Source organism: Colias croceus, chromosome 22 (assembly GCF_905220415.1).
Source record: "Colias croceus chromosome 22, ilColCroc2.1".
Lineage (NCBI taxonomy): Eukaryota > Metazoa > Arthropoda > Insecta > Lepidoptera > Pieridae > Colias > Colias croceus.
In genome coordinates, this window is record NC_059558.1 from 3428523 (window position 1) to 3440697 (window position 12175).

General features: G+C 33.0%; 3 protein-coding genes across 3 annotated transcripts; 2 read left to right on the top strand and 1 right to left on the bottom strand.

Annotated features, from left to right (window-relative positions):
• Positions 1-188: 188 nt before the first annotated feature.
• Positions 189-3114, top strand: LOC123701844 (40S ribosomal protein S12). Its single transcript, XM_045649426.1, has 5 exons — positions 189-340; positions 550-684; positions 1401-1503; positions 2134-2235; positions 2992-3114. Exons 1-5 carry the CDS (start codon positions 324-326, stop codon positions 3052-3054), a joined length of 420 nt encoding a protein of 139 aa, XP_045505382.1. The 5' UTR covers positions 189-323; the 3' UTR covers positions 3055-3114.
• On the bottom strand, positions 3024-6104 carry LOC123701832 (zinc finger MYND domain-containing protein 10). Its single transcript, XM_045649411.1, has 10 exons — positions 5991-6104; positions 5797-5905; positions 5474-5587; positions 5266-5405; positions 5063-5185; positions 4820-4974; positions 4601-4752; positions 4347-4508; positions 4018-4256; positions 3024-3187 (listed from the first exon to the last, which is right to left on the bottom strand). Exons 1-10 carry the CDS (start codon positions 6092-6094, stop codon positions 3118-3120), a joined length of 1368 nt encoding a protein of 455 aa, XP_045505367.1. The 5' UTR covers positions 6095-6104; the 3' UTR covers positions 3024-3117.
• A 332-nt stretch (positions 6105-6436) lies between these two features.
• LOC123701839 (60S ribosomal protein L7) lies at positions 6437-10898 on the top strand. The gene is made up of 7 exons (XM_045649421.1): positions 6437-6515; positions 7555-7699; positions 8472-8591; positions 9057-9146; positions 9661-9804; positions 10218-10367; positions 10737-10898. The coding sequence occupies exons 2-7, from the start codon at positions 7559-7561 to the stop codon at positions 10875-10877; spliced, it is 786 nt and encodes a 261-aa protein (XP_045505377.1). The 5' UTR covers positions 6437-6515; positions 7555-7558; the 3' UTR covers positions 10878-10898.
• Positions 10899-12175: the final 1277 nt, after the last annotated feature.

The following is a 12175-nucleotide window of genomic DNA, read 5'->3' on the forward strand; positions in this document are numbered from 1 at the left end:
CATGTCTAATATAATTATATTTTTTTAAATAAACCGCGGCAAGAAGTCATAATTACCGCTAAAGTGTGCCAGCTTTTCACCATAGACAAAACATTTTCTTTAAACGTCAAGTGTCAATTTCTAGTGTTTACAAAAAATGGCAACCCCAGTCTTTTTCCGGTACGCAAGGTAAAGTGTCAAAGTGATCATTGTGAATTATTCTGAATCTAAGAATATTTATTCAATCTTTTTGTAATTAGTGTTTTCTATACGTGAATTATTATGTTTCAAGCTCATACTATGTGTTTCATTTTATATTTCAGGCAAAATAAGTGCATAAAACCATGGCTGATGTCGAAGTGTAAGTGTTGTTTTTATTGGCTCTTATCTTATAAAACATGTATTAAAATAATTAAATAACGTCATTTGTCTATACATTAATTAATATTCTCGTTGTATTCTCGATTTTTTAACGCTAAATCAGTCAAAAAAGTTTGATAAACAAATCAACATAACCTCAACTTTCGCATGTTTCCTTCGACTCAATGTGTGATTTTGTTCAATTTGCAGTGAAGTACCAAGCAACCCCGTCCTAAGCGGTGGTGCTATGGATGTTAACACAGCCCTGCAAGAAGTATTAAAGACAGCCCTCATCCACGGTGGTCTCGTACATGGTCTTCACGAAGCCGCCAAAGCTCTCGACAAGTAAGTTTTAGTTTCTACATGTAACCTTCAATATTTCAAAAAATTATAAAAGCTACTACACTTACAACTTCCTTCAACTCGTGAATATGATTCATTAATATTTAATAATTTTTGTTTTTAATTATTAAGATTAGAGGCTAACAATATCTACATTTCTAACATTTTAGCTTTCATATCAATTTATCATAAATATAAATAAAGCATAAAGTAGTTTTAAGTAAGCAGTTAGTAAAAAATTGTGAAGGCTATGGAGCTCAAACCAATATTCGCTAGATTCGCATCTGTTTTAGGTGGGAATCTAGAGGAAATGTCAGCTATGTGTTTCATGGTTGTCTCGATCCATAGCCAATATAAACGCACACACATAGTACCACATTTCTATAATGTGTAGGTTGTGGCCTCCCAAGTGTGCTACAAATGTATTAAAATATTGTGTCAAATAAATAGCAGAAAGCATGCTGGTAAACAATAATTATATTAATTACAATGTTGTTTCTTGTCTCAAAACTAACAAGCAGAAAGCATGCTGTTGAACAATAAACATATTTCTTGCTACTTTGCTTGTGAATTTACATTTTACTTTTTGAAATTTACACCAAAAAGGCCTATTATTTTAATAAAACACTTGTAAATCATGTTGACCTTGTTAACTTCCTGTCACAATATATCTTCTAATAGAAATTGGATTAAACTAACTCGCTATCTTATTTGTGTAGGAGACAGGCTGTGCTCTGCGTACTAGCTGAGAACTGCGACGAGGATGCATACAAGAAACTAGTACAGGCCCTCTGCAACGAACACCAGATCCCACTCGTAAAGGTAAATTATATCTGATTTTACTTATTTAAAACTAAGATATTTGTAACATGACAAAAAGTACGAATAATAGTTTGCATGAAATGATGTATGTCTGGAGAACCGATGAAAGGTATTTTTGTGAAACAACATTAGCATAAGTTATCTTGAATTCATTGTTAGTTTTATAGTTCAAAAATGAAACATTTAAAATAAGGTTTGAATTTAATATAATATTTAGGTTTTCATATTTATTATATTATGTTGATTTTGCTCTACACGAGTCACTCTAGGCCCTGTGGCTAGAGAGATTTATAAGAGCATATATTAAACTGTGTGCCCCTATGGTGGCTCGCACCATGCTGAGTCAACTTTCCTAGCATCCATACATATCATTAACTAATACTTGTATTTATTATTACTTTATAAATAAATTATTTACTAGCAAAAATGTTGATTTATTTTTATTTTTGTTTTTAATAAAATAAAATCATACTGAATATTACATGGCTACTTATTTTAGAATAATTATAATTACAGTTTTTTCTCTTTTAACTATAATACTGAAGGAATACTTAACCTTTTTAAGGAAAAAAAATCATCATTTTATAGTTTTCTAATTGAAATAATATGAGTGTTCATATTTGTCACCAGGTGGACAACAACAAGAAGCTTGGTGAATGGGCGGGATTATGCAAAATCGACAAAGACGGCAAAGCGAGAAAAATTGTCGGCTGCTCTTGTGTAGTAATCAAAGTAAGTTCTTCAATACTATCTATTAATTTATAATGGTTTATTGTACAAATTGTAAGTAAACCTTTACAAATAATTTTGATACAAATATTTTCCACAAAGGCGGCCATAGTGCTGCACAGTTATCCACAACCATTTTATTTGGTAATTTGTTGGTTCCATTCTTTGGATTTAATTGACCTGAAAACATGATTCTCAACATTGTGTTGCAATAGTAGTCTTTGTAACTCATAATTTTAAGAATTTAAATATTTGGAAAATCTGCATATTTCATTTCTAACGTGCATTACTCGTAAAACTTTTTGAAATTTAATTATATTTTGCGCTATGCACGAACACTGGTTGTTCTCCATGGGCGATCAGTGCAAAATAGCGGCGCTAAAGCAACGGGGCGCCCCTATGGTGTCCATTGTTATACACACGGACTACCTTCTTATCGCTCCTACATTTCAATTAAAATTAATTTGTGTATCTTTTTTATATAAATTTTCGAACTTTGGTTGGCATAAAACATAATAAAAATTCCAAAGACATCTTTTGAAGTTAAGCTACTGCTAAACTGAAAGAGCGTGTGCCGAACACACGTGTCAGAAGTGAAACTTCTTTGGCAAGTTTCAAAGATGATGTGACGGTATTGCCATGACGCGATCTTAAAATTTTATTCTCAACGCGGCTAAAGATGTTACAATAATATTCATCTTGGTATTATGATAATTTAAAAGTTTATGATTAACTTATTTAAAAATTATTCTTTTTCAGGACTTCGGTGAAGAAACTCCCGCGTTAGATGTGCTGAAGGACTACCTTAAGTCTTCAAGCTAATCTCTAGGTGTAATGATATAAATAAAAAACCCAAAAAAAATTTATTTGTTTTATTTTACTAAGTTACATGCATAGTTTAGCGAATTGATCGCACAGCTCTTTATGCTTCGGCCACTGTTGGACTTGGCATTCCCTGAAATTAAAATAAATCTAAATTATGAAATAGCTATAAATTTATTATCCTACTAGAAAATATAAACGCAAAAGTTGTAAGAATGTATGTGCTTCTCTTTCACCTGAAAACCACTGAACGGATTTTGATGATACTTGGTAGTCTGTAGCTTTTGTGTTTTTGTAGGTACCGAGTACAGAAATACTTCGTTTAGTTCGTCCGTCCGTATGTGAAATCATGCGGCACAGCTAGTATTCAATAAATATGGTTGATTTATTGCGTGGCGTAGTTTTTTTAACTAAAATTAAACGAAACCATAGAAACCTCAATTATGCAAAGTTCTCCTAAAGCAAAGTTTATTTTAAATGATTTCTGTTTTGATGACTTCTTTTTATTTTGATGAAAGCACTAAACAATTAACATGACCCGAAATATATTTTAGACCATCACCCGTCAATGCAAAGAACGTGTATCCGCATCATTATTTTAATGTTGCCAGTTCATCATCAGCCCATATACGTTCCCACTGCTGGGACACGGGCCTCCTATGAGGGTACAGGCCATAATCCACCACGCTGGCCAAGTGCGGGTTGGCGGATGACACATGTCGTCGAACTTTTTAATTCTTCGACATGTCGGTTTCCTCACGATGTTTTCCTTCACCGTTCGAGCAGTGGTGATGTTACAACATGCGCAGATAAATTGAAAAATCAATTTATTTCCTGCGCGCTCGCCTGGTCTCGAACCACGGACTTATCGATTCGAAGTCCGAGGTCTCACCACTGAGCCACCACTGCAATGTTGCCAGTTATAGATTATGAATTTACCCATCGTGTTAAAACATTTTATACCTGCCGCAATACCATTCAGTCTTGCATCGAGAACATTTCTTGTTCGCTTTATCACCGCATTTAGCACACTTCGCTCCACCACTATCAAGAGCGAGAGCTGCATCACTTGTGTACGATTCTAGGAGCTTCTTAGCCATATTTTTCGTCTCCTCGGATCCATCCATTCGGAAATGATCCAGTTGAGATTTGGCAATGGACTTCGTGCGTTTATGCACTTGTTTCATGTACGCATCTTTAATCTATCAGACAGAAAAAAATCATATAATTGATGAAAAATATAATGGAATGGATTTAAAAAATGGTCTTTGAAATTAACAAAAATATCTAACCTGTGGAACCACTTCAATCAAAGTACAACCAGGATTCTTAACACCGTTAGAACGATTGTGAAGACTGGAATAATCTCCTACAGCCAGTCTACACAAAAACATCTTGAGCTCGCCTAGCGGTGGCACTTGGTCCAACATAGTGTCGGATATCTTTGCTTGTAGCTAAAATTATATAATAAAAATAAACTTCGTCCTTACTAATATTCATGTTTAAGTAAACTTTAAAAGAAAATATGGTTTAAAAGTTAAATTACGGAACAGAAAGCAGCCCGCCGACACTCATCGATAGTATAATAATGCTGAAGACGAGGTTCCAAAAGCAGTTGTCGCAGACACAACCAAAGTTGAGCCTCACTACGATGCATTTGCAATAAATCCTCCGCAGATGGTTTCGTCCAACGACCAACTAAAAATAAATAGATTTAAACAATTTTGCCTTCTAGTCGTGAACTTTTTCGTAAAGCTATACTTACAGTTGAATATTTGAATGTCCCCAAAATCACCAACCTTCTTCCAAGGTTGCAAATTTATCAAATGGCAGAGTATAGATGGGACATCGTAAGTTTTATACAAGTTAGTCGATATAGATGCACCTACTCCTGCTACTTCCATGTGTTCCGCTAAATAACTAAACGAAAGAATAAGGACAATGTTAAAATTATATAGTCGTACCTATCGTAATAAGCAATGTTTCTTTTTTTTTAATTCAACATTACCGAACTATGGAAATGCATCTCATGCTGATATCGAATTCTAGATCGCGTTGTTGTCTCTCCAACTCGTCAGCTGCTGTTTCAGTCTCCATTTCTTTTGCCGTTTGTGGTTTCAAGTAACCATTGCTATGTTAACATAAATACCGATTATTTATCTACAGTATTACCTCGTAATAGGTATATAGAATATGTATTACATAACATACTTTACAAGGGCAATAAGCGCAGTGAGTTGATCGACAACGTAATGTAACAAGTCAATTACGACTTCAGAAACACATTGTGCCCCATCTTCGTGGAAAAGTACAGTTTCTAGCAACCCTACGGCTGCTGCTTCATGATATAACTGAAAATAAATTTAAATTTAAAAATATTATTAATTCTTTAATTGATAAATCACATCAAAATACATACCACCATATAAATACCAAAGGTGTTTTCAGGAGCTGGTTCCAATTTAATTATTTGTGGATATATTTTAGTTCGCCACACTTGAATACAGATTGCCTCCTGTACTAAAACAGGTAGCTAGAAAATTTATACATATTTAATAAGAGAAGCATACAGTAAAGTGTAGTAAAATAGTAAAGGGAATATAAATATAGCTGAAATGAAATTCAAAATAACGCGCCGAAAATTTTTAAGGGGTTTCCCTTCAATGACACAACAACTTCCCTATATAAAGTTCGTATATACGGTATAAACGAACTCTATATAGCACAGCTATTTAAGTATACCTTTCCATGAGAAATTAACGTCTCTTTGGTCAATTCCTCTTGCATAGATGAAGCTTCTAGGACAGCTTGTTGGTTTAATTTCTGCAATCGGATATGCCAATCTAGCCATCTGAAATAAATGTTATTACATTATGAACCACTTATTATTAATTTATACAATCGATTACATATTTATTTTTTAATAATGTACATACGATTGATTGCCAATACTTTCTATACGCCATGGTTCCATACTTTGAACAAATAAGTCCAATTCACCAACTTCAAGAGCGCTTAGTTGTGGATCCTTCTCAACCATTTTAATATTAGAAGTAAGATTAGAAGTAAAGTAACGACTAACAATAATTATTAAAAGGCTTAAATAAATGTTCTAGGGTGGTTCTAGGCTTAGGTTCTAGGATTCACAAACTTCTTCTCTACTTGTTATCTCTATGGAAACGATTATTCAATAATTATTTTTGTTTTCAACCAAAAGCCAGAAATATTTTAAACTGAAAAATATTTGATCTTATTTTTTTTGTCTTTTTTCACGAAATTTCAGTATGAATGTCTTAAAAATTTTGTTTTGAAATATTGATATTATCAAAAATATTTTTCATCTGTGATATTAACAAACTTTGCCATACGCAAAAATAAAAATGGCGAATACCGGAAATCTTTGTTCTCTGTCGTTCTTTTTAGAATTTGACACACGTGCCGCGTGGAGTTTTGCCCCGCAGGTGCTTAAATTTTATTTAAAATACTATAAAAATAGTGTTAATTTGTTGATTTATTATTGCTGAATAAGATAGTTATAATATTGTTTCATGAAATATATTATTTTTGTGGGAAGTGTTAGTTTTAATAGTGGTTACAATAGTGGTGGTACCAATGGATGCGTGATCAACTCTGCTTTATTCACATTTTTATTTGTTATTTTTGTTTTCATATTCAGTAAATATAAGTATTTTCTCGCTTTCTTAGTATCTATATTCTTTTTATTCATTTTTCTTTATATTTACACCACTTATAACCTAAAAACATGCGGGTCGATGTTGCTGATTTTGTTTACTTATATCTTCCCTTATTTATCCCTTAAATTTAGTGCAAACAAGCGTTTAAACGCGTCTTTACCTTATAAAGTTTATACTTACATAAACTTCTACAAAAAGATTTTACAAATATTTTGACAACAACATAACCTCTTCTTTTCCGATTCACAGCGCTTGACTGATACATTCGAGCTTCTTATAAATCTATGAGATGTAAAACTATCCACAACGTGACATTGGCAAAATTGTGGCAACGCAGCACTGCCATTCATAAAATAAAATTGAATTGAAGGAGCTATAAAGTAATAATATAATAATAATAAGCTGGTGTCCCACAACACAGTAAAAGTCTCGAAAGGGCCTCTGCGTGTTGGATCCGTGTCCCCATGTAAGCCTTCCAAAGGTCCGGGTACCGTCCTTCTGGTGGTACCCGAGTATTATGGAACCGAGAAACAAAATAATAATAATAAATTCTTTATTGCACACCAAGTAAAATAACAGAGTAAAAAACAGCACATAGAAACAATGTACAAAAGGCGGTCTTATCACTTACAAGTGATTTCTACCAGACTTTCTACAGACAAGTATCATCTATTTAATGTGATTGGTGCCTTTAAGAAATATATACGACAAAGATTCTAAGATACTTTAATACCATTATAAATCCCCAATAATCATGCGTACGCCCACAAACCCATATTAACCTATACCTATAAAATAATTTCAGCACAATGGTCGCGACTACAGACAAGAAGCCCGCTGAGAAGAAGGTGGTGAAGGGTAAAGAGGACAGCAAGAAGCTGCCCGCAGTCCCTGAGTCAGTCCTTAAGCACCGCAAGCGCAGGGAAGCACTCAAAACCCGCAGACTACAGGTAGAATGCTAACAAATATCTTATTTCTAATGTATAAGGATTGATCTAATGTGTTGTTTTTCTTGTGTGAATAATATATCTTATTTTGGTGATTAGATTTGTCTGAATTTTAGATTTGTTTGGTAAAAAAGTTAAAGTGATACAATATCGGCAATGAATTGCTTGGCTACCTACTTTACTTTATTTTTGATATTGTGACTTGGTTGGTCTTTTGTTTACATTAAAAAAATATATGATTTAACTAGTATAGTTTTTAATTTTTATAGTTTATTTTATTTAATAAACTAGCGGTCTGCCTCGGCTTCGCCAGTGGTACATATTCACGTTTTCTCTACATAAGAACCATCCTCGAACTTCAAGGAATATTATAAAAAAAGAATTAACGAAATTGGTTAAGCCGTTCTCAAGTAATGCGCTTACCAACACATTTTGCGATTCATTTTTATATTATAGATTACCAACCTATTTCACAAATTACTGTTAACTTTCAAATTAAGCATAAAATTGATTTTTTATTAAATTTAATTAAAAAAAGATTCAAAACTTAATGGTTATACACATCTTGACACCAATCACAAATAATAAGAATAACTAGAAAATTCAAAGATAATCAAAATTAAGTACAAATAAGGGTTAAAATGATGATTCCACATTTAAAGGCATAGTTCATCTGACTAAAGATGCTGTTAATTTAATTTGCTGATTACAATTAAATATAGTTTACAATTAAACGTCTCTGTACCAATTTGTCAAATAGTATAATTATTTCTAGGTGACCCTTAAAAGACGTTCAGCCGCCGTCAAGAAAAGGAAAGAAATCTTCAAGAGGGCAGAGCAGTATGTCAAAGAATACAGAATCAAGGAGCGCGATGAGATCAGGCTAGCTAGACAAGTAAGTTTTTTTTAAATATATCATTTATTTCAAGATTTATACAATTTTGTAGGACATGGTTATCAAAATAAAGGAAACTGCACATTTGAAATGGTATGCCAATGATATGGAAAACTGATTATTATTAAATAACCGTGTTTTAATATAAATAATTTCTGTACAAAGCTTAATTAATTAGAAACCGTCCATGCTCGCAGCAAAGTGTGTGAAACGACGGGAAAATAATATAATGAATGAATAGCGTTTAAAATCCGTTTCACTCATAGATTTTAAATTTAGAGACATGTTGGTAATCAGCCTTTTTTGTCCTGTCAGACTGATACATTAATTTTCTTTGTCTCCACTGGGAATAGAACCCCAGACCCCTAAGTTCTCCGTTCTTCTGTTCAATACCAATGTTAGCCACAGCACCAAGGAAATGGTCAAATACATGTGAACGTTTAACTAATTTCCTGTGTTTCGTAGGCACGCAACCGCGGCAACTACTATGTTCCCGGTGAGGCTAAACTCGCGTTCGTCATCCGTATCCGTGGTATCAACCAGGTTTCACCCAAGGTATGTATCTAAAGTACAAAAAAAGTGTTAATAACTTTAATTATTTAGTATTAATATAATATGTATTCAATTAATTTGCTTTCTTTTCTATGAGAAGCAGATACAATTTCTTTAAAAACAACTTTTGTTTTTGCCAGGAAAAGCAGATTTCGTATTTTAATAAATGTATACAAAACACTTTCAGATTTCTATGCAGCAATACAATAGACTAGTATTTTTTATCAAAAATTCGTTTAGAAGTGAAATAAGAGATAAATATTTATATGGAAAAGGGTTTTAACTTTTAACATAGTAGTAAACAATATTTCAAGCTCCTATCATTAAGAGGCATGTGTTCCTACAACAAAATGAAGTATCTTGCGAGTTCTTCTCCATAGAAACCGCTTTCTGAACCTGTGATAAATGGTAAAACTATGTTATGACAATTCAAAAGTGATTCTTTATAATCCAATAAATAAATATTAGTATATCATAATAATTCTTCCATTATAAACCTCTTAATTTCAACCATCAGGTACGCAAAGTCCTGCAGCTATTCAGACTGCGTCAGATCAACAATGGTGTCTTTGTTAAACTGAACAAGGCCACCGTCAACATGCTCAGGATCGCGGAGCCCTACATCACGTGGGGTTACCCCAACTTGAAGAGTGTGCGCGAGGTGAGACTTTATTCATATAATTGTAATTATAAATATTGAATTATGTGTTTTGAAGATTCAAAAGTGCTTGTGAATTATTTTTTATCTGCTTTGTAAGGTTAATAACTTTTTGCAAGTTATTTAAAAATGTTACAAAACACTCCATTCTTATTAATAAATTGAATTATGTCTCTTAATTTTTTTTTTCAATCTGGGCTCTCTTTTTAAGTAAAAAGTAAAAACTTTTACTAAAATATAAAACAAGAATTCGTATAATTATTGAATTATATAAATATTAATGTGTGCAAATAGATATCCTTATTCCATTATTTACAAACTACATAATTTACACACATTCAACTACACTAGTTACACATTTGACTTCTTTTCACTAGTTTATTTATTTAATAAACATGTACAATGTACATTTCCAGTTGATCTACAAGCGCGGTTTCGCCAAAGTGAAGGGCCAGCGAGTGGCCATCACGTCCAACAAGATTGTTGAGGCCAAGCTCGGCAAGAGCAACATTATCTGTGTGGAGGATCTCATCCACGAGATCTTCACTGTCGGTGATAAGTTCAAGGTGAGATGGTTTTTTTTTTAAATTTAAAGTAATGTAATAAAAGTGAAAAGTTTTTTTGGTGATTGTGCAAAAATTTGCTACTTTTCTCAAGCCAGGTTCTTTTGTTGCAATAATTGCTTACTCTTGCACTAGCACTAGCATCCAAATAATTAAATAAATTTCATTAAAAACGATTTTATTCATGTTGGTTTTGCAAACACTGACCCAAGATAGAAAATATTCTGACTCCTAAATAGCATAGCTTTTTGTTGGTGAAATTGATTTTTATATTCCGCTTAGCACTTGAAGATTATCCCCTACAAAATTACAAAGTTTATTGTATATCCTCTTTATAATAATCTAATATTCTAATTGTTTATTTAATTACAGTACGCCAGCAACTTCCTGTGGCCCTTCAAGTTAAACAACCCAACCGGAGGCTGGCGCAAGAAGACCATCCATTATGTGGACGGAGGTGACTTTGGTAACCGCGAGGACAAGATCAACGAGTTGTTGAGGAGGATGGTTTAAATATATATAGATATACATTTACTGGCTGTTTTATTTTTATATCTCCTTAGTTATTAGTACACTACATGATACTCCTAGATAAATTAGATATTTAACACATTATTTTTCAATTTGAACCAATAGTTCCTGATTTACACATCTTAATAGTTCTTGAATGTGCACACAAAAGCACGAAAAACAAAGGCTTTAAAAAAGCGTGTGTGTCGAGCACGTGTCAGAAGTGAAACTTCTTTGGTAAGATTCAAAGATACCAAAATCGTGGCCTTCATGACGGGACCTTGAAATTTACTCTCATCGCGCCTATAGATGTTTTGCTTCAATAGTTAAAATAGTCATATAATATAGCGAAACATATATACAGGTGACTGGAAATTCGACGTGATCCTTCAAAGGGGTTATACTAGAGGTTATTTGCAACAAATTAAGTCCAGTTAACCAGGGGTCAAAAATGGATGGTTATTGAGCTATGACTGATATAAATTTCTGCCTTTTTACCAAAAACAATTAATTATGAAAAAAAACTACTACACTGTTAACATTCAATTGATATATTTTTGAAAGCCACAGAATGAGCGATCACTTTAAAAAAAAAAGCTTGCCCAAAACTTGCATCACCTCAAAAAGAAAAGGGTCATAGCTCAATAACCATCCATTTTTGAACCCTGGTTAACTGGACTTAATTTGTTGCAAATGACCTCTAGTAGTATAACCCCTTTGAAGGATCACGTCGAATTTCCAGTCACCCTGTATATATAAAAACATGTATAGTAAAAATACTAAACGTGTATAAACTGAGGTAGAAGCGGTATATGCGAACAAACTATCAGCTAATGCCGTTTCACGTCAAACAAGGATACATTTAAACCATTAGCCGAAAATAATTAGCAACTTAACCGACTAAACGCAACCCGGCTAAATTCAAACGGAACGTGGTTTTACGCGTATCCCGCTTCTACCTCAGTTTATGTATTCTAAAAAATAAATAAATACTTAGTAAAAGGGACCAATGAAAACTTACAGTGCGACACAAAAGAGATGAAAAAAAATGAGGGCGCCACCGTCGCTCATATAGCAACACTGATACTGCGACGCAAGCGATCTTGATACTATAGAATAAAAATCAAAATATTAAAAGTAATAAATACCGCGATTTAAAGTTGTTTCATTGATCATCGTGTAAATTTAAGACAAAAATACATTAGTATTTTAAATAACCTACCTAGGTCAAATTTTACTTAAATGTATTTGGAATTATTTTATAGAAATCGGTCAAGCCATTTAGACTGCAGAGGCGCACA